Source organism: Adiantum capillus-veneris, chromosome 4 (assembly GCF_014529385.1).
Source record: "Adiantum capillus-veneris isolate H3 chromosome 4, ASM1452938v2, whole genome shotgun sequence".
NCBI classification, from domain to species: domain Eukaryota; kingdom Viridiplantae; phylum Streptophyta; class Polypodiopsida; order Polypodiales; family Pteridaceae; genus Adiantum; species Adiantum capillus-veneris.
Genome location: NC_140934.1, coordinates 167,866,927 through 167,889,384, shown reverse-complemented (window position 1 = coordinate 167,889,384; position 22,458 = coordinate 167,866,927). Strand labels below are relative to the sequence as shown.

General features: G+C 44.0%; 1 protein-coding gene across 2 annotated transcripts in view; it reads left to right on the top strand.

Annotated features, from left to right (window-relative positions):
• LOC147460323 (seven transmembrane domain protein) overlaps window positions 1-17,531 on the top strand; it is a 106,114-nt gene extending 88,583 nt beyond the window's left edge. The window contains exon 7 of one of the 2 annotated variants that reach the window (XM_086511402.1): window positions 17,099-17,531. In XM_086511402.1, the coding sequence (XP_086367528.1) occupies window positions 17,099-17,255 (157 nt within the window). In that variant the 3' untranslated portion in view covers window positions 17,256-17,531. Of the gene's footprint in view, window positions 1-16,265; window positions 16,842-17,098 lie in introns of those variants that run through there. The other variant, XM_086511403.1, reaches the window with a different exon arrangement.
• The last annotated feature ends 4,927 nt before the right edge of the window (window positions 17,532-22,458 follow it).

Below are 22,458 nucleotides of genomic sequence, written 5' to 3'. Positions count from 1 at the left end.
TCGCCCTTCAATTTTACATCAAGTACGATTTTTCTGCCCTTCTCAATGGTCAAGGTCGCTTGCTTGGCCCGATAGTCGACCACGGCATTGTTCTTATGGTACCAAGGGATTCCTAGGAGGATGTCACACCCTTCGAAAGGCATGATTAAAAGTCCTCCTGCCCTAAATACCCCTGACAATGCAAACGAAGTTTGCCAATGACAGGTGTAATGGCTACATCCCATCCCGGCGCCACTAGAACTGCCTCTATCGGTGGCCCCATCTTGTCGGACGTAATCTCAACTCGAGCCGCCAATTCAGGTGAAATGAAGTTGGCCTTGGCTCCTCCATCAAAGAAGATGAGGGCTTCCTGATCTTTTACCTTGCCTTATGCGCTAAAAAGTTATGTACTTTCATCCATCTGGGTTGGGTCGATTCCCATGCACTCCGGTACCAGTCCTGCTTTCATTTGGCCTTTTCTGCCACGTTCTTCCGTTGCTCGAGAACTCTCAGGCCTGTCTTCAGTCTGTCCTTGTTGTGCCTTTTTGGGGCACTTTGTGGAGATGTGCCCTTGTTCCCTGCAACCAAAACACTTCCCCTCTTTGAGATAGTTGGGCTCTCTCTTCCGCAGTCAAACGGGGTCGTGCATCTTTCTTTTTCTGGGAGTTCTTCTTCTTTCTATTATCCTTGGTCGAGGTCTGTCTGGTCTTTTGAGTTAAAACTTGATTAGTGGGGAAGGTCAAATTTTCGGAATGTATCGAGAATCTCCGTTTAGCATGTCCCATTAGTTGTTGTATAGACATAGAATTTTGTTCAAGGCAGTAATCTCGGATCTCTGTAAGGAGTCCGTAGCAAAACCGCTCAATGTGTTCTTTAAAAATTAAAAGTGATCTTCTTAAACGAAGAGGTAGGTAGAAAAGAATCCCAAAACCTTTCACAATATGCGTCCAAAGTGTAGCGCGGATAAGGTGTCGTGCTCTCTACAGTGGGTGGTCCTCAGTGCAATGTGCGTGACAATCTCACTAAAACAGACTGAACAGAAAGGAAACAATAGACACCAACAAAGCTCACAAAGACACAACAGGAGACCAGAACATATGACTCGACTATCTCAAAGACTGATACAGACTCTGGCGTGGCAGTACACTCAGCTTCAGCCTAGGACTCACAGGTACAATGGGGGTGTCGAGGCTCAGATGCGCCGGGATGGTGAAGACGTGCTCTGTGTATAGACTCACTCTAGACGACTACGTACAAGCTCTGACCAAACGCTACTACTCATATATACAATCATAAAGAGCCACCAACGGCTCATAAATAACATCACCTAAGTCTATCCCCACTGGGAGGCGGTGGTGACCTGGCCACGATGTCCACTAAACCACCGTATCCTTGCCACGTGTCTCTGCCCAGCGAGTCCGTCTAGTGTGAACCGACCCGGCCAAAGACCAACTGGCCAAAGACCAACTGTAAACTAACTGTCCTGTGAAAGTGACACTGTAGCCTGCTACTATAGGTTGCCCGCCACAAGACCGCGGCCCGTTCCAGAGAGCGGAACTGAAGAACTTAAATATCGGTGATCTATTGTTGGTGGTCGGATGATGGAGGAGCAGGAGGAGGTTGATAGAAAGGTGGGTAAGGAGATGGAGGCCATGTGTATGGTGGGGGGTAGTGGCCATGAGGGAGGGTACATCGGATATGGAGTAGCCACGCCATGAGCAGCAGACAGGGTAGGGTGAGTAGGTGGAGCGGGTGGAAACCCAGGAAAAGACTGGGTAGGCTGAGAGGGTGGAACAGGTTGTTGGAATCCAGGGAAGCTGTAGAAGTGTTGACGGACTTTCTCAATCCTTTGGGTAGGCCACAACAGTATTTTTCAATCTGTTCTGTCAATGGCACAAACCTATAGGAAGTTACTGGAAGTAGAGCTTTCCAAAACTTCCGATTGTAGTCATCGAGATTCTTGCAAGTGGCAGCATTAAGCTGGTGCCATTCTGTCATGACATCTGCTTCAAAGTCATCAGATAACCATGCTGCTGCAAAAATCTGCTTGAAGTAAATCCATGTGGACGGAGCTTGCCCTTGCAGCAATAAAGTTGTCCACCATTGTCCCGCATTCCCTGTCAAGAAAGTGGCTGCCTTGCGGACCTTTGAAGCCTCTGTAAAGTTTCCCCCGGCATAGGCCTTGTCAAATTGCTAGAGGAATGAGAGAGTCTTCTTCCTGTCATCAAACCGTGTAAAGGTCGTGAATGTCACACCTTTGCCACCCTTTTTGTACGGAGTTGGCCTCTCCAGCGGCGTTAAGTTGTCATATGGAAGTGACTGAAACATGGGAACACTGTTAGGGTTCATTTGTGTTCCGTGACCGCAATTAAGTTGACCTGGAAATGCCATATTTGGCTGTTGATTTGTAATTCCAGCCATACCAAAATTTGCCTGTGGCATCCCAAATTGGCCATGAGTGCTTTGAAACCCTGGTAGCATGCTCGTGACACCATACATGGGGTTAGGCATCATCGTTTGAGCACCCCCGAATACTGTTCCTGGCGTGTAAAACTGATTTCCAGGTGCATGACCAGCCATGCTCTGGAATACCGATCCACCTAGGGTGTACTGAAGGTGGTGGGAAGACCTGTTGCATAGCCTGTAGGTTCCTTCCCTGCCCATTAGAACCAGCTATAGGATGCTGAAAAGTGGCTGGCTGAACTGGTACAGCTTGAAAGACTGGCATTTCAGCCACTTGTTCTTGCACCTTAGGCACAGGTTGTGGAAACTGCATGTTCTTCGTCAAGTGTACAGGTGTTTCCATTGACTCTGCAGTATGAATCACCTGTGCACGAGGCTTAACAGGCTTTTGAATATGATCCAGTGACCCAACTTGCTGAGACGGAAGAGAAGGTTGCAGAAAGGCTAAAAACCTCGGGTTCTGCATTACTTGTGTGAAGATAGCCACAGCAGTAGCCAACCGGGTCTTGAATATATCATCATCCGCCTGTGGTGATCTTGAAGACTCACCCACTTCATGTGTCTGTTGACCCTGTGAAGAGGAAACCTCTTCAGTCACATCATCAGGTCTGTCAGCCATAATTGCAATTCCCTGTGTCTGGTCTATTATCCCCTGTGTCTTCAAGCCCAAACTGACCAAGGCTCACTTCTATGGGAAAAAGTGATTTAATCCCGACAATGGAACCATGAAACCGGCCTGTACTTTCAAAAAGGGCGGTAGACCTTAGACTTAAACCTTATTTGCTTTCACCCAATTAATTTGTCGCCCACTTTACCTGTACTTTCAAGACACAACAAAGGGGAAAGGGATACAGGCTGCTAGAATGCACCTGTATGAGAAGACCGACACCAAATTGGCCCCTAACTTAGGCGCTCCTTTCGGTATTTCTTTATTGTTTAAAAGAGGGAATAAACGCTGTGGTTTCCTACAAGCTGCCCCGCACAAGCTTGGCTGAATTTGAACTGTTCCGGCCCGATTTCGGTAGCATAACTGTACCAGGACCCTTCACAGTCAGTATTCCCACGCATTGAATGACTTTCCCGACGCATACGGGCACTTTGCAAAACCTGGCAAGAATCTGCAGGACGCTGAATTCTCTGTTTTCAGCCCCAAAAGGGCACCAGATCACGTGTACAACGGTCCCCTCGCGTCCCTGAACTTGCTGGGGGTATTAGGGTCCGTTTAGGGCCAAAACCCTAAAACTGCAAAAATACACAGCAGGCTGTAATTTACTGTTTCGGGCTCCGTTTCGCGTGCCGGTCGCATCCGTAGCAAGTCCTCGAGCTCCCGCACCTGTAGGGCTACTTGCCCTTTGAATCGGACGAGATTTTTGGCGTGAAACCTCTCCGAATTTACTTGTACCTGCGGGGGATTAGCCGCTAGCTAATCCAGTATCTGTGCAAGAGGCTCTTGCCTCGACAATCGCGCATGAACCCACACAACTGTACATTGGTCAATTGAAAAGCCCACTAGAGGGGCATAACATACTGCCATAGGGGAGAGAGAGGGCAGTGCGTAGCGTGCAGGGCATCACTCCTGGCACCGCACTGTACATAAGAGGGAAAGGAAGCACTCCATAGCTCTTAAGCTGTGACAAAAACTGCAAATGAGCCCCTCCCTCCTTCAAATTCAGCGCCACTTCTTCATGCATGAGGAAAGTGCACAGAAATGTGCCACTTGGCACATTTACAGTCTATTTCCCGTTTTGGGGTTGCCTTCTAAAAATCTCCCAACCGGTTGCCCAGTTGACTTCACTGTAGAGTAATAAAATGTTCCCCTTGTCATTCCGGAGGTAACGACGCAAATACATTTTCAGGTCCCAAAATAGCAGTTCCCTAAATTTTAGGAGATGCTGCCATTGTATCTTTCTAGGTCATCCGACCCTCTTTGTACACTGCAGCCACATCAAAAACTGAAATGTAGCTCCTGTAGCATTGGAGGCTAGTCAATAACCCCACTTTGGCTAACCATAGTCCTTGTCCAACCTTAGTGGTCACTTGCCCTCAGGCCTGGACTCCTCTAAATAGTTCCACACTAGCTATGCAATGCAGGGCAGTTAGATTTCCCGAGGGGTGTTTCCAAAAAGTGAAAGTAAATAAATAATAAGAAAGAAATCAACAAAAAGGATAGATAGTAGTCACACGCTGGTGACAGGAGTGACAAGGGCGAGGGCGATGAGATAGGGTTAGGGCGAGGGGCTAGGGCTAGGGCTAGGGCTAGGGGTGAGGGCGAGGGAATAGGGGTGGGGGAGGTGGAGGGCGAGGGGAGGGGGCGAGAGGCGATTAGATAGGGGGAGGGCTAGAGGCGAGGGAGTTTGAGATGAGAGGCAAGGGCTAGGGGGTGAGAGCAGAGGGTTGAAAAAGAAGAAGAAGAGAGTTTTAACGTGTAGGAACTATCCCAGAGACCTTAAAGATCTAGCGGAGGAGTTGAACTCAAGACCTGCTATTGAAGAGGGGTATTGAAGAGGAAAATGAAATGGCATAGCCAATCTACCACACTTGGTTGATAGAAAGGGCGTCAGGGCAACAAGGCTTCAGGATGAGGTGAGGTGATATTGATATTTGCGAGGCATTCACAAGCAAAGAGAAGGAGGGAAAGGACATCAGAAGCAAACAGGCAAAGGGAATAGAAAGGCACGGCACGAGCAAGAAAGATTCCCGGAATCTGGTATCCGATAAAACGCGACGTAAAATTGCTAGGAAAAAAATTACCTTCGTAATTATCCCACTCAGGAATACTAAGGCATTTATGCATAGCAAAAGAACTGAATTTCACTTGAGATGTTATAGATCAAAGAATTTTGTGCTTTGAAAAAGGCTCGAGTCGGGGTTGAGGAGAATAGGTTATGCCCAAGACTAGAATCATTCCTACACACACAACACAGAAGGGGTTTACATAGGATACAGACAGAGATTGAAGATAGATAGTGCAGGGTAGAGTTTATCCAATTCCAGAATCAAACCCATTGAACTCAACAGAGTCTGCAGAAGGAGAGTTGTCTAAGGAGAGGGTGTATGAGATAGGATGAAAAGGAACAGCAAGGATGCTGAAGATAGTGATCCCGAAGTTATTTAAAGGTTCAGGAGTCGGCGAAGCTCAACACTTGATTGTAGACCGGTTAGACCCTTGATCGACAGCTTAAGCATGATAGCATTTGATCCTAGATCCATTGACTAAAGGCAGCGGAGCTCCTTCTAGGGTGGCTAATTGTACAGCTCCTTGGGGTAGAATCTCCATCACCTCATGGCAAGGACCAACTTCTTTGCTTTTTTCAGAAACTTGGCTTGATAAAGTAGCACCAGTGCTCCTTGCGTTATTTGCGGCTTTCTGAGATGGCGATCATGCCAGGCTTTACGACGAAGCTGCTCTGCTTCCAGAGCCAGTGAAGCCAAACTTCGGCTTTCATCCAAAAAAAGAAGACGAGAGACAGATGCCGACCCCAAATCTCCATTGGCACGCAGACTGCCCACTCGCGGAGATCCTGAGTTGAATTCAAAAGGTGCTATCGCTTCCAAACCGAAAGCTAATTGAAATGGGGTGTGATTGGTTGTGGCTTTGAGAGAAGTTCGATATGCCCAAAGGGTACCATGGATAGCTTGAGCCCAAGTCGAGGGATGAAGATGACATGCTTTCCGCAGGAGTGCTATCAGAACCTTATTAGTGCTCTCTGCTTGCCCGTTTGCTCTAGGGTAATAGGAACTTTTCACAATATGTGTCCAAAGTGTAGCGCGAATGTGTTGTGCTCTCTACAGTGGGTGGTCCTCAGTGCAATGTGCGTGACAATCTCACTCAAACAGACTGAACAGAAAGGAAACAATAGACATCAACAGAGCTCACAAAGACAACAGCAGACCAGAACATATGACTCGACTATCTCAAAGACTGATACAGACTCTGGAGTGGCAGCACACTCAGCTCCAGCCCAGGACTCACAGGTACAATGGGGGTGTCGAGGCTCAGATGTGCCGGGATGGTGAAGACGTGCTCTGTGTATAGACTCACTCTAGACGACTACGTACAAGCTCTCTGGCCAAACGCTACTACTCATATATACAATCATAAAGAGCCACCAACGGCTCATAAATAACATCACCTAAGTCTATCCCCACTGGGTGGCGGTGGTGACCTGGCCACGATGTCCACTAAACCACCGTATCCCTGCAATGTGTGTCTGCCCAGCGAGTCTGTCTAGTGTGAACCGACCCGACCAAAGACCAACTGACCAAAGATCAACTGTAAACTAACTGTCCTGTGAAAGTGACACTGTAGCTTGCTACACAAAGTGTCACCCTTGGTCATCCGAAGATGGTTTCAAGCGGTTCTCAGGGGAGCCAAGCAGAAATAAAGAGCTATTTGAACTTTAGCCAGTTGGTCAGAGCTTCTTTCCTCAAAAGAAGAGTGGACCACCATGTTCGTACATTTCCCTTTAAAAACGATGCTGCCCTTCTCTTGTCCACTCGGCCATTTCTCTGCCAGTTGGTCATGCCACGTCATCACTTTGTGACTGCATTGAAATCTCCCAAAGCCATGATAACATCATGTCTAGAAAATTCCCATATATTCTCATCCAAAATAGTAAGCCGTGATTGCCCTCTAGGTGCCGCATAAGCTGACGTACTAGGTGCAAAATAGCATATAGCAATATGTAGGTATCTGCCAGTCTCTGGCCTTAGTCTCACCCACATATACCTGGCATGATCATCTCTGCGAGCAATGTGTATCATCGGTTGTAACTCCTTCCTATAAAGTATAGCCACTTCGAGCTCTGATCTTGTTTTCTGTCTACTGGCCGACTCCCATCTATATCCACCAACATTTAGTAAACTCTACCCAGGCGCCTGATGTGTCTCCGAGTAAAATGCAATGTCCCTCCTAGTGAAGCTGTCCTAAAAGGCTCCTACATGGAGTTTCAGAGACCCATTACGATTCCAAGCAGCAATGTTGAGTTTGGTCCCATAGACCTTGCACCGTCATGTGGTACGCCTCTCCACAATCACAACGTGGCCGTGTTTGTTTAAAGCCACCTTCCCCTTCTCCTTTGCCGCCTTGATCTTTGGCATGACCTCCATCATGTGTGCTAGCTGTGCCAGGGTAAGATCATCTCCTAAAAAGTCACTCCTTTGTTTCCATCGAGGGGAAGCGCAAAATTAGTTCCCTTTCTTTGACTGAGGATGTGCCTATGTCTGCCTTCTTTTTCCCCTCTCTCCATGCTTTGGTATGTGTGGATGCTATCATATCCATCGTTGTCATAAGCTCCTCATCCACATTATCATGGTCTTTAATGTTGGATGCGTACATGCATGGATCGTGTCCTCCTCCTTTGTTCTTCTTCTAATGTCATGTTAATGATAGTTGGGTGGGTGTATGCTCCTCTTTCTTGGCCACTTCAATCCACTTCTCGGCCTTCTCTCTTGCCTCTTGCTTGAGATTCTTCTTGACAGGTGCGATCCATCCGTTGTTTTGCGCATCGAGTCGTTTCTCAATTGCTCCTGCGATCTCCTTGGTGATCTCTTCTTTGATGGCTTTCTTGTGGGTGAGTATATGCCTCGCTTCTTGTCATAAGGGTAGCAATAGTGCCTTTCAAAAGAGAGATTCTCTCTTGGAGACTTTTTTTGCGGAGAAAAACTATTTTTGCTTCTCTCCATTCTTCTTCCATTTCTTTCCTCCAAGCTTTCATTTCTATCTCCAATACCGAAATGCGCTTGTTCGTGAGCGCGAATTTTGCCTTGCTTTCCACTGGTGTGAGTGGGGAAGACATTTTCCTTTCCCGGTTGAGAGAGAGAGAGAGAGAGAGAGAGAGAGAGAGAGAGAGAGAGAGAGAGAGAGAGAGAGAGAGAGAGAGAGAGAGAGAGAGAGAGAGAGAGAGAGAGAGAGAGAGAGAGAGAGAGAGAGAGAGAGAGAGAGAGAGAGAACAAAAGAAAGCACAAGCGAATCCTAAAAAACAGCAAGAAACAATTTTAAAACCTTTCAAGAAAAAACAATGGCAAAACCCTAAAAAATAATTTTGAAACCCTATAAAACACCAAAAAACATTGGCAAAACCTGCAAAAAACAATTTCTAAACCCCAAAAAGCATAAAAAAACAATGGAGAGAGAGAGAGAGAGAGAGAGAGAGAGAGAGAGAGAGAGAGAGAGAGAGAGAGAGAGAGAGAGAGAGAGAGAGAGAGAGATTTTTAACGTCTATTAGAGGCAGAATAAATCAAAGTACATGAAGTGGGGGTTCTTTGTGTATCCGTAAAGGATAAATCATAAAACACATAAAAGTAAAATGTAGTGTCCTGTGTAATGGCTGGGGGAGGAGAGGAGTGATACAAGGGTAAAGCTCTAAATCTAGGGGAAAGATGCAGTCCTATATGCTGGGGTAAATACAAGCATGGAAATGCTATCATATCTGTATCTCCATCTATTCACACAGAGAGAGAGAGAGAGAGAGAGAGAGAGAGAGAGAGAGAGAGAGAGAGAGAGAGAGAGAGAGAGAGAGAGATGTGTCCATATGATAAATGTGTGTTGATCTAGCTGGGCTTGACTACAAAGCCATCGTTGGGGTAAAGCCCCATGTGGCCAGTTAGGCCAAGTGCCCGCCCACTATACTTATTCATTATGTACATAATAGAATAAGGGGGCTCACATGTAGAGAGTGAGTTTTGGCCCCTACAAACGCAAGGTCTCCTCTTCTCCTCTCTTCTCTATTGCTGTACACACTCACACATGCTCTCGCTCGCGCACTTCAACTGGTATCAGAGCCCAGGGATTGGGAGCACCATTGGAGCTCAACGGGGAAGCAAGCAGAGAAGCAACAAAAACTGTAGCACGTTTTTGCAGATTTGTTTTGACGTCTTCATTCAAGCCGATTCCCGCAATTCCTGACCTGTTTTTTGTCCTCTTCAACTTTGCAGAAGAAAGTCTTCTCAAAATCTTCACCAATTTTAAGATACGTCACTCAGACTGTCTGCACGTCTATGGTACACAAGTGCAGATTTTTACAGATCTGTTTCGACTTGTAAAAACAACACATTTCAGGTCCATTCCTGCGATTCTCAATCGTTTTTGCGCAGTCTACAACTTTGCAGAAGGAAGTTTTTGCAAATTCTGAGCGGTTTGGAAGATATGGCTGACCGGCTGCAGGGTATTTGGAAAGTTGAAGATTATGTATGCCTATCGTGGTTTTGCTACATTCGGAGAGCTCGAATTGAGCTTTTGTCATTCTCTTGTTTTGTGCATTGATGTTTTTTTCTTAGTGAAGAGAGAGTGGGTTGATATTTTCAATACATTTATGTGCATACCTTGAGAACACTTTGTGGATGTATGCATTCTTGTGAACTTTCAGGACTTGAGAGTGGCTTCATCACAGGTTATGTGCATTGACTTATGCGATTGAGCAGATTTCAGAAAGTGTGGTGCACAAATTTGCAGAGAGTTTTGCAATCATATTCAGCATGATTGTGAGCTGAATTTTCAGCCAATTTGGATGCTCTTTGATACACATTTGTTACATGCTTGATGCTCGTTTATATTGCTATGTAGATGCACATGATGTGCGCTTTACATACATATGGTAATCTCTTTAGGAGGGAGATTGTTGATGATAGTTTCATCGATTACCACATAGTGCTCTTGGATCAGAGCGGGTGTTTTGACATCATTTGTGTCATATTTTGGTTGGTTTGCATCCAAGTTTATGCTAGTATATGCCTCGCTTGTAGAGTGCGGTTGATGCACTTGTGTTTCGGATTATCACATAGTGCTCTTGGATTAGAGCGGGTGTTTTGGCATCATTTGTGTCATATTTTGGTTGGTTTGCATCCAAGTTTATGCTAGTATATGCCTCGCTTGTAGAGTGCGGTTGATGCACTTCGTCTTTCGGATTACATGATCGTTTTTTAAGTTTAGAGAGTTGAGACTTTGGGGCAGCTCATGTATGCTTGAGTGCGGATTTTATGTATGATTTGCTCATGGTTTTGAGCATGTTTATGGCATGTATGGTTTTCATGGTTAGATAGCCAAATGCTGTTGAAACTTTGCCCGATTTTTCTTAGGAGTTTTTTTGTTTATGAGCATGGGTTGCAATCGTGTTTTGATTGCATTTGGCACTCAGTGGTTGCTTTGCCATAGTGTTTTGGCATCGCATTGTGAGAGTGTTTGCTCACCGCATTATGTCCTTTGAAGGGAGATTGTTGATAATAGTTTCATCGATTATTACCACATAGTGCTCTTGGATTAGACCGGGTGTTTTGGCATCATTTCAGCGGTTTTCTCACTTGTTTCGTTACATTGATCGCCATATTTGCTGGTACTTCACTTAGACAGCTTATGTTTTATTTTGACAGTACTTGGTGTACGAGTTAGCCAGGCTTTGGCTATTGTCAGTTAATCGACTTGTGCTTGGTCTTCTTACAGGTTATCACCATGGATTTGGCATGTACATCATTGTCAGGGTTTGTGCTTTTCCATACAAAGTTTGATGGTTCAAACTTTGAGCATTGGAAAGCAGGTATGCATGATGCATTGACTCAGTTGGGCCAAGTGTTGCCACTACAGGGCATGGATGCTAGGTCAGAGTCTATGACTGGCGATGAGTGGGAGGACTTGGATAAGCTTGCACGTTCGACGATCATGTTACACCTTGCTGAGTCTGTCTATCGCATTGGTTTGGATGCATGTATAGCTAAAGAGTTATGGCAAAGATTGTGCAATGCTTTTGGTACAAATGAGTCTAGGGAGATGCCTACAGTCAAAGGACGATCTTGCAGACATAGAGATGTTGTGTGTTGGCATTGTGGTCATATAGGGCATGTACGTAGGCGTTGTTTTCGACGGATGAGACAACGCAAGAGATAGCACAAGAGGGATGCTATCACTTTGGATGATGTGGGAGCAGATGTAGCGTATGTGGCTATGCATGACGTAGATGTCGCCTTTGCTTTCATGTTTACTCTTGACTTTCTTATGTAGATTTTTGACGACACATTACCATTGGATACTAGATGTGAATGCTAGATTTCATGTCATGCCGAGTTGTGAGTGGTTTAGCACATATGCTAGTGGTATGCTTGGACGTGTGTGTCTAGCTGATGGTTCAGTGCATGACATAGTTGGTGCAGGAGATGTCAGACTATTGTTGCCGAGTGGTGCATCATAAGTGTTGCAAGATGTACGCCATGTGCCAGGTTTGACACGTAGCTTGATCTCTGTGAGTCAGTTACGAGACAACGGATGCCAGGTAGTGGTGGACGAGAACAGTTTCAGATTGCATTGTGGACAGCTAGTCATAGCGAGAGGTGCTAGTGTTGACACGATTCATGCGATGCGAGTACGTCATGTGCGAGACGGCACAGGCGTTGTGAGTACGCTGCCATGCAGAGAGACGAGGCATGTCTCCTTTGCAGATAGATTGCATGATGCTCCAGCTTGTGAGCATGTTGAGCCAGTTGTGCAGACAGTTTCCAGCAGGACATGTCATTCGTGGATACGATGACGCATATGGATGGCTTGAGTGCTGAGGATTTAGCCATGATTCAATCATTCATGGATGCTTAGGCCAGAGGCTGATGTGTGTGAGCTAGAGCTAGGCATTACTCTTACCACACAGGGTTCAGGGCAGACAGATGCTCTTGGTGCACATGTGACATGCGATGGACAGGAGGATGGATTCCAGGGATCGGAGTTCGGGTGTCAGGGGGATTTTCATGAGTGGAGTTCTGAGCCAGATTTGATTGAGATGGTCAAATTGGCAGATATTGCTAGGATTGCATCAGCATTTGGGAGTCTCATGTACGTGATATTGATCTCGAGACCTGAGATTGCATTTGCAGTAGGTGCAGTTAGTCGTGCAGGGACTGACGTTGGCCTTGAGCATGGGGGTACTTTGCAGTGTATGGTGAGATACTTGTAGGATGTGTGCGGTTTTAGTGAGGAGTATGGTGTCGATCGCTCTATACTTTCTCTACGATTAGAGCTGGATGCACACAGATTTAGTGAGCCAGTGGGCGTTGGGTGAGGTCATACTTGTGACGGCCGTGAGAGAGAAAAGAAAACCGTACAAAACCTTTACAGTGTATGGTGAGATACTTGTAGGATGTGTGCGGCTTTAGTGAGGAGTATGGTGTCGATCGCTCTATACTTTCTCTACGATTAGAGCTGGATGCACACAGATTTAGTGAGCCAGTGGGCGTTGGGTGAGGTCATACTTGTGACGGCCTTGTATAGGTTTTGTACGGTTTTCTTTTCTCTCTCACGGCCACATTGGCCTTTACGTGGGAGGTTGTTGGGGTAAAGCTCCATGTGGCCGGTTAGGCCAGGTGCCCGCCCACTATACTTATTCATTATGTACATAATAGAATAAGGGGACTCAATTGTAGAGAGTGAGTTTTAGCCCCTGCAAACACAAGGTCTCCTCTTCTCCTCTCTTCTCCATTGCTGCACACACTCACACATGCTCTCGCTCGCGCACTTCAGCCATCTGCAGTGAGATGGAGAAAATGATCTCTGTAAAAAGCCATCTTCGTGCCCAACTCATGCGTAGGCTCTATTTAAGTCATGGTGTCCATCCGAATCAAGTCCTAGAGGATAAGTTTAGTAATCTTTGTCCGTGTCACAGTGAGAGAGGGGGCCACCAAAGAGTACTTGAAGAGAGGCAGTCTGTCCATGCTAAAACCATGCATTTGGAACCAAGAAGTCATCTGTCTATGCCAATAAGTTGTGTGGCCCTTTAATGCCAACTACTAGGAAGACTCAAGAGCAAGCCGGGCATATCTGTTTCTGGGAAGGTCCCACGAGCTATGTATGAAAGAGACTGATCTAGTAAGTGCCTCAATCACCACCGGAGCGGCAAGTAGTTCTACTTTGATAATCTCATGAGGTACTGAGGCCTTGGCTCTAATCATCCTAGAAATCATAGATACTAAGTGCCTCTCCATCCCTTTCCATCCATTAGTGCTGCTAGCTCTGTCGTGACAACCAGTGAGGGCCCCCAAATCTACACCCCGTACATCATAGCTTAGGTCACCAAAGTATCAAAAAGCTAAAGTTTGGTTTGAGGTTCCTAAAACTGAACCTGCTAACACATCCTCTCAAGTCTGCCAAAGGCTGCATAGGCTCTGGTCAATCTAGCCTCTGCTGCTCTTCTCAGCGGAAAAACCGGCCCACTAAAAACTACCCCCGGATAAGTATATGCATCTGTATACACCACAACCTCTTGCCCATAGGTAAATGTGGGAGCTGACCTCTTGACCCACTGCAGTGTGGTGTTAAACACCATAACCTTGGTTTTACCAAGGTTGACAGACAATCCACTATCCTCCACAAACACATGTAAGGCATCCAAGTGGCACTGCATTCCCTTTGGGGAGTCAGAAATCAGCACAATATCATCAGCATATAACAAAAGTAGGATGCATGTCCCTGCTAGCTGTGCTCCTTTGTCCCCTAGTCTCGTAATGTAATCAGAGGCCTCATCTACATACATACCAAACGAAGTAGGAGATAACAGGCATCTCTGCTTCGCTCCAATAGTGGAGTGAACCAGGGTAGAAATCCCCTCAGGAGTGCGTACGTGCCCCACAACTGATCTGTATAAAGCCGTAATCCCCCAAATGAGCTCGGTGGGTACCCCCATGACCTGCAGTCGCCGCATCAGTCTAGCTCCGAGTACCATATCAAAAGCTTTGCGGAAGTCCACAAAGCTACAATATATCCGTTTCCCATGTGACCTGCTCTCGTCAATAATGGCTCGTAGAGTCAGGATGTGATCAAGAGTACAGAAACCCCTCCTGAAACCTGCCTGTCTTGGTGCTCGTATACTATGTCTCTCTGCCCATCTGCTCAACTGCTACTCGAGAATGGATGCGTATAACCATGCTCACCAATGTGTGACCGATCATAATAGTATGCCAGTTCTCAGGTTCCATAGGGTCTCTTGCCTTTAGGATAGGCACGATAGTAGACAAACTTCGTCTCAGGCAGGCCCTCACACCTAACACGGTTGAACATCATAGCTAGAAGCTCTGCAAGCATATCTCTGGCATAAATAAAATGCTGGGCCACTAATCCCTCATGATGATAAGCTTTCCCGTGCTTTATCCTGTCAATGACTTTCCTTACCATATCCGCTGTAAAGAAGACATATGCATCTGGGCATGGCTCTGGTGGATCCGGTAGAGGTGGCTGCCCCGACATTGTATTTCGGGATGCTGCATATCGGGCCCACCCCTCTCCGAAGAAGTAATAGCTAGAGCGGGAGAGGATTCATGAAAAAGCTGCCAAGCCTCAGTCGAATCCTGACTCAAAAATAGCTGGCATAACTCCTGGTCAAGGCTAGCCATAGAAAGGCCCTCTTCTTCTGGCGTACTAAACGCCGGAAGGCAATACACGACTGTCTATGAGTGATGACTCCTAGAGAAACCTCTCTTTGTAGTTGGGCTCTCAAATCTCTGCACTCCTCATCATACCAACTGTTCTGGGGCATATACCCTGAACGGCGTCTCTGCTCGGGCTGTGTATTTGGATAAGCTAACAGTAGCACCTGCGAAACTGGCCGCCTGTTGCCCTGCCTATCAGCGCGTTGCATTGCCGCTGTATTCTTCCAGTTGACGCTGCTACTTACCTTGTGTGCTGCCTGTAACTACACCAGCTGCCTTGCATAGCTTACGCCTCTGCATTGCTCCTGCCCCAAGGCAATCTGTGCTATTTTGCACAGACTGCTGCTGGTGATGAAGAGTATCTATGTAAAGATGTGTGCACTGCTGCAGGTTACGACCAGCAGGTAGCCACAACAGGTGCAGCAGGGCAGCGCGCTGGGGGGAGAGAGCTTTGACAGAGAAATGAAATGAAATGAAATGTTATATTAACGTCTTCAAAAGGCCAAAGTGACCTATGAGACCAGAAAGTTACAATGTGGTGGATCTGATACAAAGTCAGAGTAACAAGATGACAAAATGACAAAATGACAAAATAAAATATTATGGAATCCTAGACTGCTGGGTGTGGACTAAGCAGCTAAAACTGCTAGCTGGGATAGGTAGATCATAGGAGATCCAGCATCGGTCGCTGGAGGATCTCATCAATCTCCTCCATGGTCCGTAGTCTGACCAGGCATGACCTGGATCCTCTGATGCAGCCTCTGTCGATGTTGTGTAGTCCTCTGCAGTCATGGGCGTCTGGATCTCCCCAGCTCAGTCGCTCGTTCGATCAGTATGCCTCTGGTGTAAAGTGACGAGCTCTGCTGTGGTAGTGACTCCTCCGGGCAGCTCTAAAGAAGTCTGTGATCTGTCTCTGAGACTGGCTAATATTTCCTCTCATCAGGCTCTCTCTGTGTCTACGTAGCTCAAGCAAAAACAAACCCAGGCATCTCTGATCCTCGTACCGCATGACTCTAGAGAATGGTCCAAAGCCCTCTCTGAACAAGCAATGGAAGCGGCCTCGTATTTCGTAGTAGACGGGGCAGTGGCATGTGTAGTGCAACTCTGTCTCAGGCTCGATGTCACACAGGGGGCATGTCCTGGCCTCTGCTGGTACTCCGCTGTATCTCCCAGTCTCGATCCGCAGCTGGTGTGAAGATGTGCGTATCTGGCCAATAGCACATCGCACCACATGAGACAGGTGAGTGTCCATGTATCTGGGCCTATCCGTAAACCATCCTTCGTAAGCTAGAGAGAGAGAGAGAGAGAGAGAGAGAGAGAGAGAGAGAGAGAGAGAGAGAGAGAGCTGACACTCCAATAAATGAGGCACTTCAATTAAATATTCACAAAAGAGAGGGAGAGAGATTTCATTTCTTCTTATTTTGCAGCTACCTTCGCCAAGGTCTAGGCTGGGATTTTTCGAAAGTTGTGGCATTTGAGCTTCTTGCTTCAGTATGTCTGGCCCTACTTACTTGGCAATGTTTCAATGCCTGTCAAAGGCCAGCAGCACAATAATAAGAACAAGGCAATTTTGACACAATGTTTCTTTGATTTTCTGTTGGAGAGTGTAGAAGAGTGATGTTCCTGAGCATCCTATGCTTAAGATTTTGTTGCTGAGGTTATTAGGACGCAGAGGTTGATTACGTATTGCCTGGCCCTCCCTTTTTCCATCAATACCATTATATTCCTTTTGTTAAGACATGGACGTTACATCAGCAAATATGGGCAAAAATCTCAATACGTTTTGACATGAAACAACCTGTTGTGTTGTTTTGTAATTGCGTGCTTTTGCTGATTCATCCAAACACTTGGCTAATTTCGGTGCTAATCACTCACTAGTCTCGCTGTCTATCGGAGCTGCTTGAGTTTTTGAATCTTTGCTCTTATGTAGTAAAAAAGACATACCAATATTTGATTCTTATGTGTATGGAGCCTAATCAGTGCCTAATTGGCATTTTGGAGTATGTTATCACAATGTGGAGTGTTTATGCTCTCTTTTTGAGGTTGAATCGTGCTGTTATGGTTTTACTAGTAAATGTCTATGTATTGGTTTTGATGTGTTAGCGTCTGTGCATTGGTTTAGCTGTGTGTTTGCATTGGTTCTACAGATTTTTACCAAGTATGGTCTGTTGGAGAAATTTTTGAAATCTAAAATAGATACCTTTTGGGGCAAGGTTTGGCTCATCGAATTATTGATTTTTCTATTGTGGGTTGATTTTAGGTTCACTTTGGTCCAGCACTGCGTCGATTTAACAAACTTTTTGTGTGTGTTCACACACACACACACACGTACAGGGGGTTTGGAAAAAGACAAATTCATGCTTTCACTCTCCCTCGTGTGTGTGAAAATGCACAATTGTCTTTTCTTTTTGAGATAGATTGACATCTCAATTTGTCAATCTTCTGTATGTCTAGATTTGGTAAATTTCTCCATCTCGAGACAAATGTAAACCACATGCTACACTCGCTGATGCCGCGGGAGCACCAGAGAGAGAGAGAGAGAGAGAGAGAGAGAGAGAGAGAGAGAGACCCTAGGCATTGCTTATGGATCTGCCCAGGCCTCTACGCCATTTGGAGAGCGTGACTTGGGGTGTAGTACGTTGACTCATGTACCTCCTTGGAGAGCATTTGTTTTATGAGGGTTCCCACAATAATCTGGTGCTAGTTCAAGATTAGATATTTTGCATGATAGTCAACCCCACTTTGTGGAATGTTTGGAAGACTTGTTGCCTCTACGTTGCGACTTCACTTGGCGTTGAGAAGGTGCCCACCAACATTTGGCTTGACATAAACCACTCTCTTCGGAGTTGGTGGAATACATCAGTTGGTTCCTGTAGGAGAACGTCGGCATGCTTTTCTTTTGACGTGTATTTTTTACTTTTAGAGGGCAGATGCAGTGGCAATTCTCTCCACCTAGGTGGTTTCTACTTTTTTCTTCACATGAGGCATATTGTCATATAGCTTGATTGTGGCATAGCTCTTCTGTTTTTCTATGGCCATGTATACAGCTGAGTACACCGTGTTTCTTGGGATTTTTGTACAATCTAATACAAAATGACATTTTCAAAAGGGAGATTATATTTGCAATGTGTTGCTGTGTATTAAAGAGTGAATGATAATGGTTAGTGTGAGTGGTTGGGATATAGTGACCGGTTATCCCACAACCCCACTTACATGTCGATGTGCTTTTAAGCAAGCTATGGGTATACATACAAGATGTGTGTAGTCTCTATCTTTCTCCAATATCTATAAGCACTCGACAACGTGCAAACTTTTGGAAGGGTATACCATTTGTGAAACGATTTGCAAGGTTCTAATCATTAGGGCCTCATTAGGGTGATTAAAAAGTAGCCAAACGAGGGAGTGTCCATGTGGACAAAAATATTCAGTTTTAAGAGCTTAAATAACCGTGGTCAAACTTACAAGTTCAGAATGAATATGCATTGTTTATTTTTTCAAATGGACGAAAAATATAAAAATCTATAATATTATAGATCTTTCCTCCTTTTTTTTCTTTAATAGCGTACTCCTGTTGAGGCTATCAATGGGCCACCTTCAAAAAGTGCGCTAAGCTAAAAAACGCCCTATCATCATTACTCCTCGTTGAAGGCCAATTTTCCTTCTCTCCTACCACTTTCTCTCTTGTAGATCTGGACCTTTCTCTCTACATGCACCAAACTCATGTTTCACTCGTTGTTCTAGATGGAAGAGCACCTTTTTTGCCTATCATAGTCTCAACTCCTTCTCCCTCCACTCCCAAGATCAGATCTCAGATGTTGCACCAAAATTGAGTTGTGGAGATGCTTCACCTACACCCCACATTCTCTTTGCATAGCTTCCGTTCCTCTTAACATCTTCTCCCAACTTCTTTTCTTTCCTCATAGAAGATTCTCCTTGCTTGCAATGTTGCTCAAGGTCCATAGATGCTTTGTTGTGCAACCTATACATGAGCAAATGTGGTCTAGGGAAACATCAACCAAGCGCCTATGGATTCTCTGCTGCTTCATTGTTGTCCAAGAAACAGTAGACCTTTGTCAAGGATTGTGCTATTAGCAATGGCCAAGACTAAGACAACACTACAATGTTTGCAAGGTGGATGTGGGTGGTGATGCGATTGATCACAAGCGTAGCCCACAAGGTCTCTTGTCGGCACATTGATTTTCGAAGCCATCATTGGAAGGGACATATCATGGACTTCAAGTAATCTAATGGCAGAAGCAAAATGGGTTCCAACATGTTTACAAGGCCGTGGAAAGGTAGCTTGCTGAGGATGAAAACTAACACTTCCACCTCCTCCTTGCATCGATTTGGTTGTTTCCTTTTTCATCAACAACTCTTGTCTAAGTCTATGTTGGAATTTATGTCGAGGTTTTCATTCTTGAGATGCAGACATCTTCTTGTCAACCATTGCAAAATGGGAGTCTTTGGAAGCTAGCACGGAAACCTTTGAAGAACACCATGTTGACTTTGGACTCTTATCTACTCATGATGCAATGCATCAGAGTTGTGGAACAAGAAATAAAGTTTTTAGCTACAATGTATGTTGCTCCCTCAATAAGCAATGGATGGGGAAGGTTGGAGTCTGTGCTAGCGTCTACCCTTGCCAATCGTGAGTGGCCATTCCTTGGAAATGTCTTTGGGATATTCATGAGACAAAGGATTGAGAATGATATCCAAAATGCAATGAAGTGTACAATTTATATGGTACATACATATAATATATGTATATGTATGTATCTATATATCTATCTATCTATCTATCTATATCACATATATATATATATACATATACATATATATATATATATATATATATATATATATATATATATATATATATATATATATATACATATATATGTATATACATATACATATACATATATATATATGTATATATATACATACATATATGTATATACATATACATATATATATGTATATACATATACATATACATATACATATGTATATGTATATATATACATACATACATACATACATATATATATATATATATATATATATATATATATATATATATATATATATATATGTGTGTGTGTGTGTGTGTGTGTGTGTGTGTATACACACACACACACACACACACACACACACACACACACACACATATATATGTGTGTGTGTGTGTGTGTGTGTGTGTGTGTATACATATGTGTGTATATGTATATACACACACACACACACACACACACACACACACACACACACACATATATATATATATATAGATAGATATATATATCTATATCTATATATATATATATATATATATATATATATATATATATATATATATATATATATATATATATATATATATGTATACATACATATATATATATATATATATATACATATATATATGTATACATACATATATATATGTATATATGTATGTATGTATGTATGTTATATTATATATATATATATATACATACATAACATACATACATATATGTATGTATATATATACATATATATATGTATGTATACATACATATATATATATATATATATATAACACAACCATCGCCTTTTTCATGACTTGACACTTGCTTGTGTTTTTGTTCGGCGCAAGTGATGTGTATTGCACACGGAGTAGTTGAATTGCAAAAGAAGGAGGGGCACTGATCTCGATTCATCCAGAAGCATGGGAGCCAAAGGATATCGAACACAAACGTGGCCGCATCAAGTGCATGGTGATGGTCATGAAGGTGGTGGTTTGCTTTTAGATAGCTAAGCAATAACTCTTGATCTTTGCCTATAGACGCTAGAAACTCATGGGGGGCAGATGGGAAGCTTTGGATTCTAGCATGGTCAATGCAAAGAAGTTGTAGATTCATGTTTGCAAGCAAGGAGATGGTTTTGGGACATCTCAGTAAATGATGACTGGAGGTTGGCAAACCTTCGAGAATACTTGGGCCTCATGTTCAGATTAAGAGGTGATAACAGTTTTCTCATAGATGGCCTCCTATTTGTGTAGGGGAGCTAGCTTTCTGTGATGCATATCTATTAAACATCCTTGCACTTTGTCATCTTTGCTCAAATCAAATCCCATTCATGACCCTCGTTTTGAGTATGGTAATGTCACTAGTTCTTTTAATTGTCAAAATTAGGGTTATAGGGCTGCACTTAGCGTGGGGAAGATGAAGAAGCTCAAGCACACAAGAGAGAGCATATTGCTTAGTGTGAAAATACAAAGTGATGGGCTTATATACAATGCACATGGAAAAAAACCTCCTAATGTGAGGGAAAAAATCTCAAGCACACAAGAGAAAGCTTATTGCTTAGTGTGCAAATAGAAAGTGATGGGCGTATATACAAGGCACGTAAGAAAAAAACCTCCCAATGAGGGAAAAAGTGCCTTGGCAGTCCTAAGTGTGTTCATACACATCACTACCACATATATGGTAACAAATCCCCTATGGGAGTGATGCAATGAAGGAGAGCTCGCACGTAGTGTATATGAAACTCCCTTGCCCTGAGGAAATGATCAATCCACAAAAGGAAGCAAGCCCAAATATTTGTGGAAAGTCTTAGAACTTCTCACAAGACAATGCCTTTGTGAACATATTTGCAAGGTTGTCCTATGTCAGTACACAAGCAAAGCTGATCTCTCCTAGTGAGAATCTTTTCTTGGCAAAGTGATAATGCACCTGAATGTGTTTTGTGTGAATATGAAAAAATGGGTTCTTTGCAACTGCCAATGTGCTTTGACTGTCAATGCACATGATGTTGGCAGTGTCTTGTCCCAACACCCAAATTAGCCATAAGGTGTTTGAGCCATACACACTTAACCACAATTGTGTGAGAATATTTTCTTGGCAAAGTGATAATGCACCTGAATGTGTTTTGTGTGAATATGAAAAAATGGGTTCTTTGCAACTGCCAATGTGCTTTGACTGTCAATGCACATGATGTTGGCAGTGTCTTGTCCCAACACCCAAATTAGCCATAAGGTGTTTGAGCCATACACACTTAACCACAGTTGTGAAGACTGTCGTGCACTTAGGTTTCTTCTTGCTCAACCATGATATACATGAACTTCCAGGCATGAAATGGAAACCAATTGTAGACACTCATGTGTCATAACAACTAGCTCAATCTATCGAAAAATCATGTATATCTAGTGGTCATGATCTTTCCTTGGAATAAAACAACCGAAGAAAGTGCCACTCAAGTAGCAAAAAATCTTTTTGAAAGCTTACCAATGCTTAAACCGTGGGCTTCACATAAATTTGCTCACTTGTGAGACTGAAAATTGAACATCTGGTCTAGTATTGCATACATAAATAAGGCATCCAATAGTAGTCTGATAAAGAGAGACAACCACAAGAGCTCTACCATCATGAAGACTCAAGCTGTTTCTATTGGAGTAGAAACATGTTTGCAATTCTCAAGTTCGAAATTACATATCAATGTCTCTATGTATCTTGATTGACAAAAAGCAATACCTCCCATCACACTACTTAAATTGTATGAAACATCCTTTCAAGTACTACCTTGTGAAAGCTGTTGGCCTTAAAAAATAGTTTAAGATTTGTCTGCATGATCAAA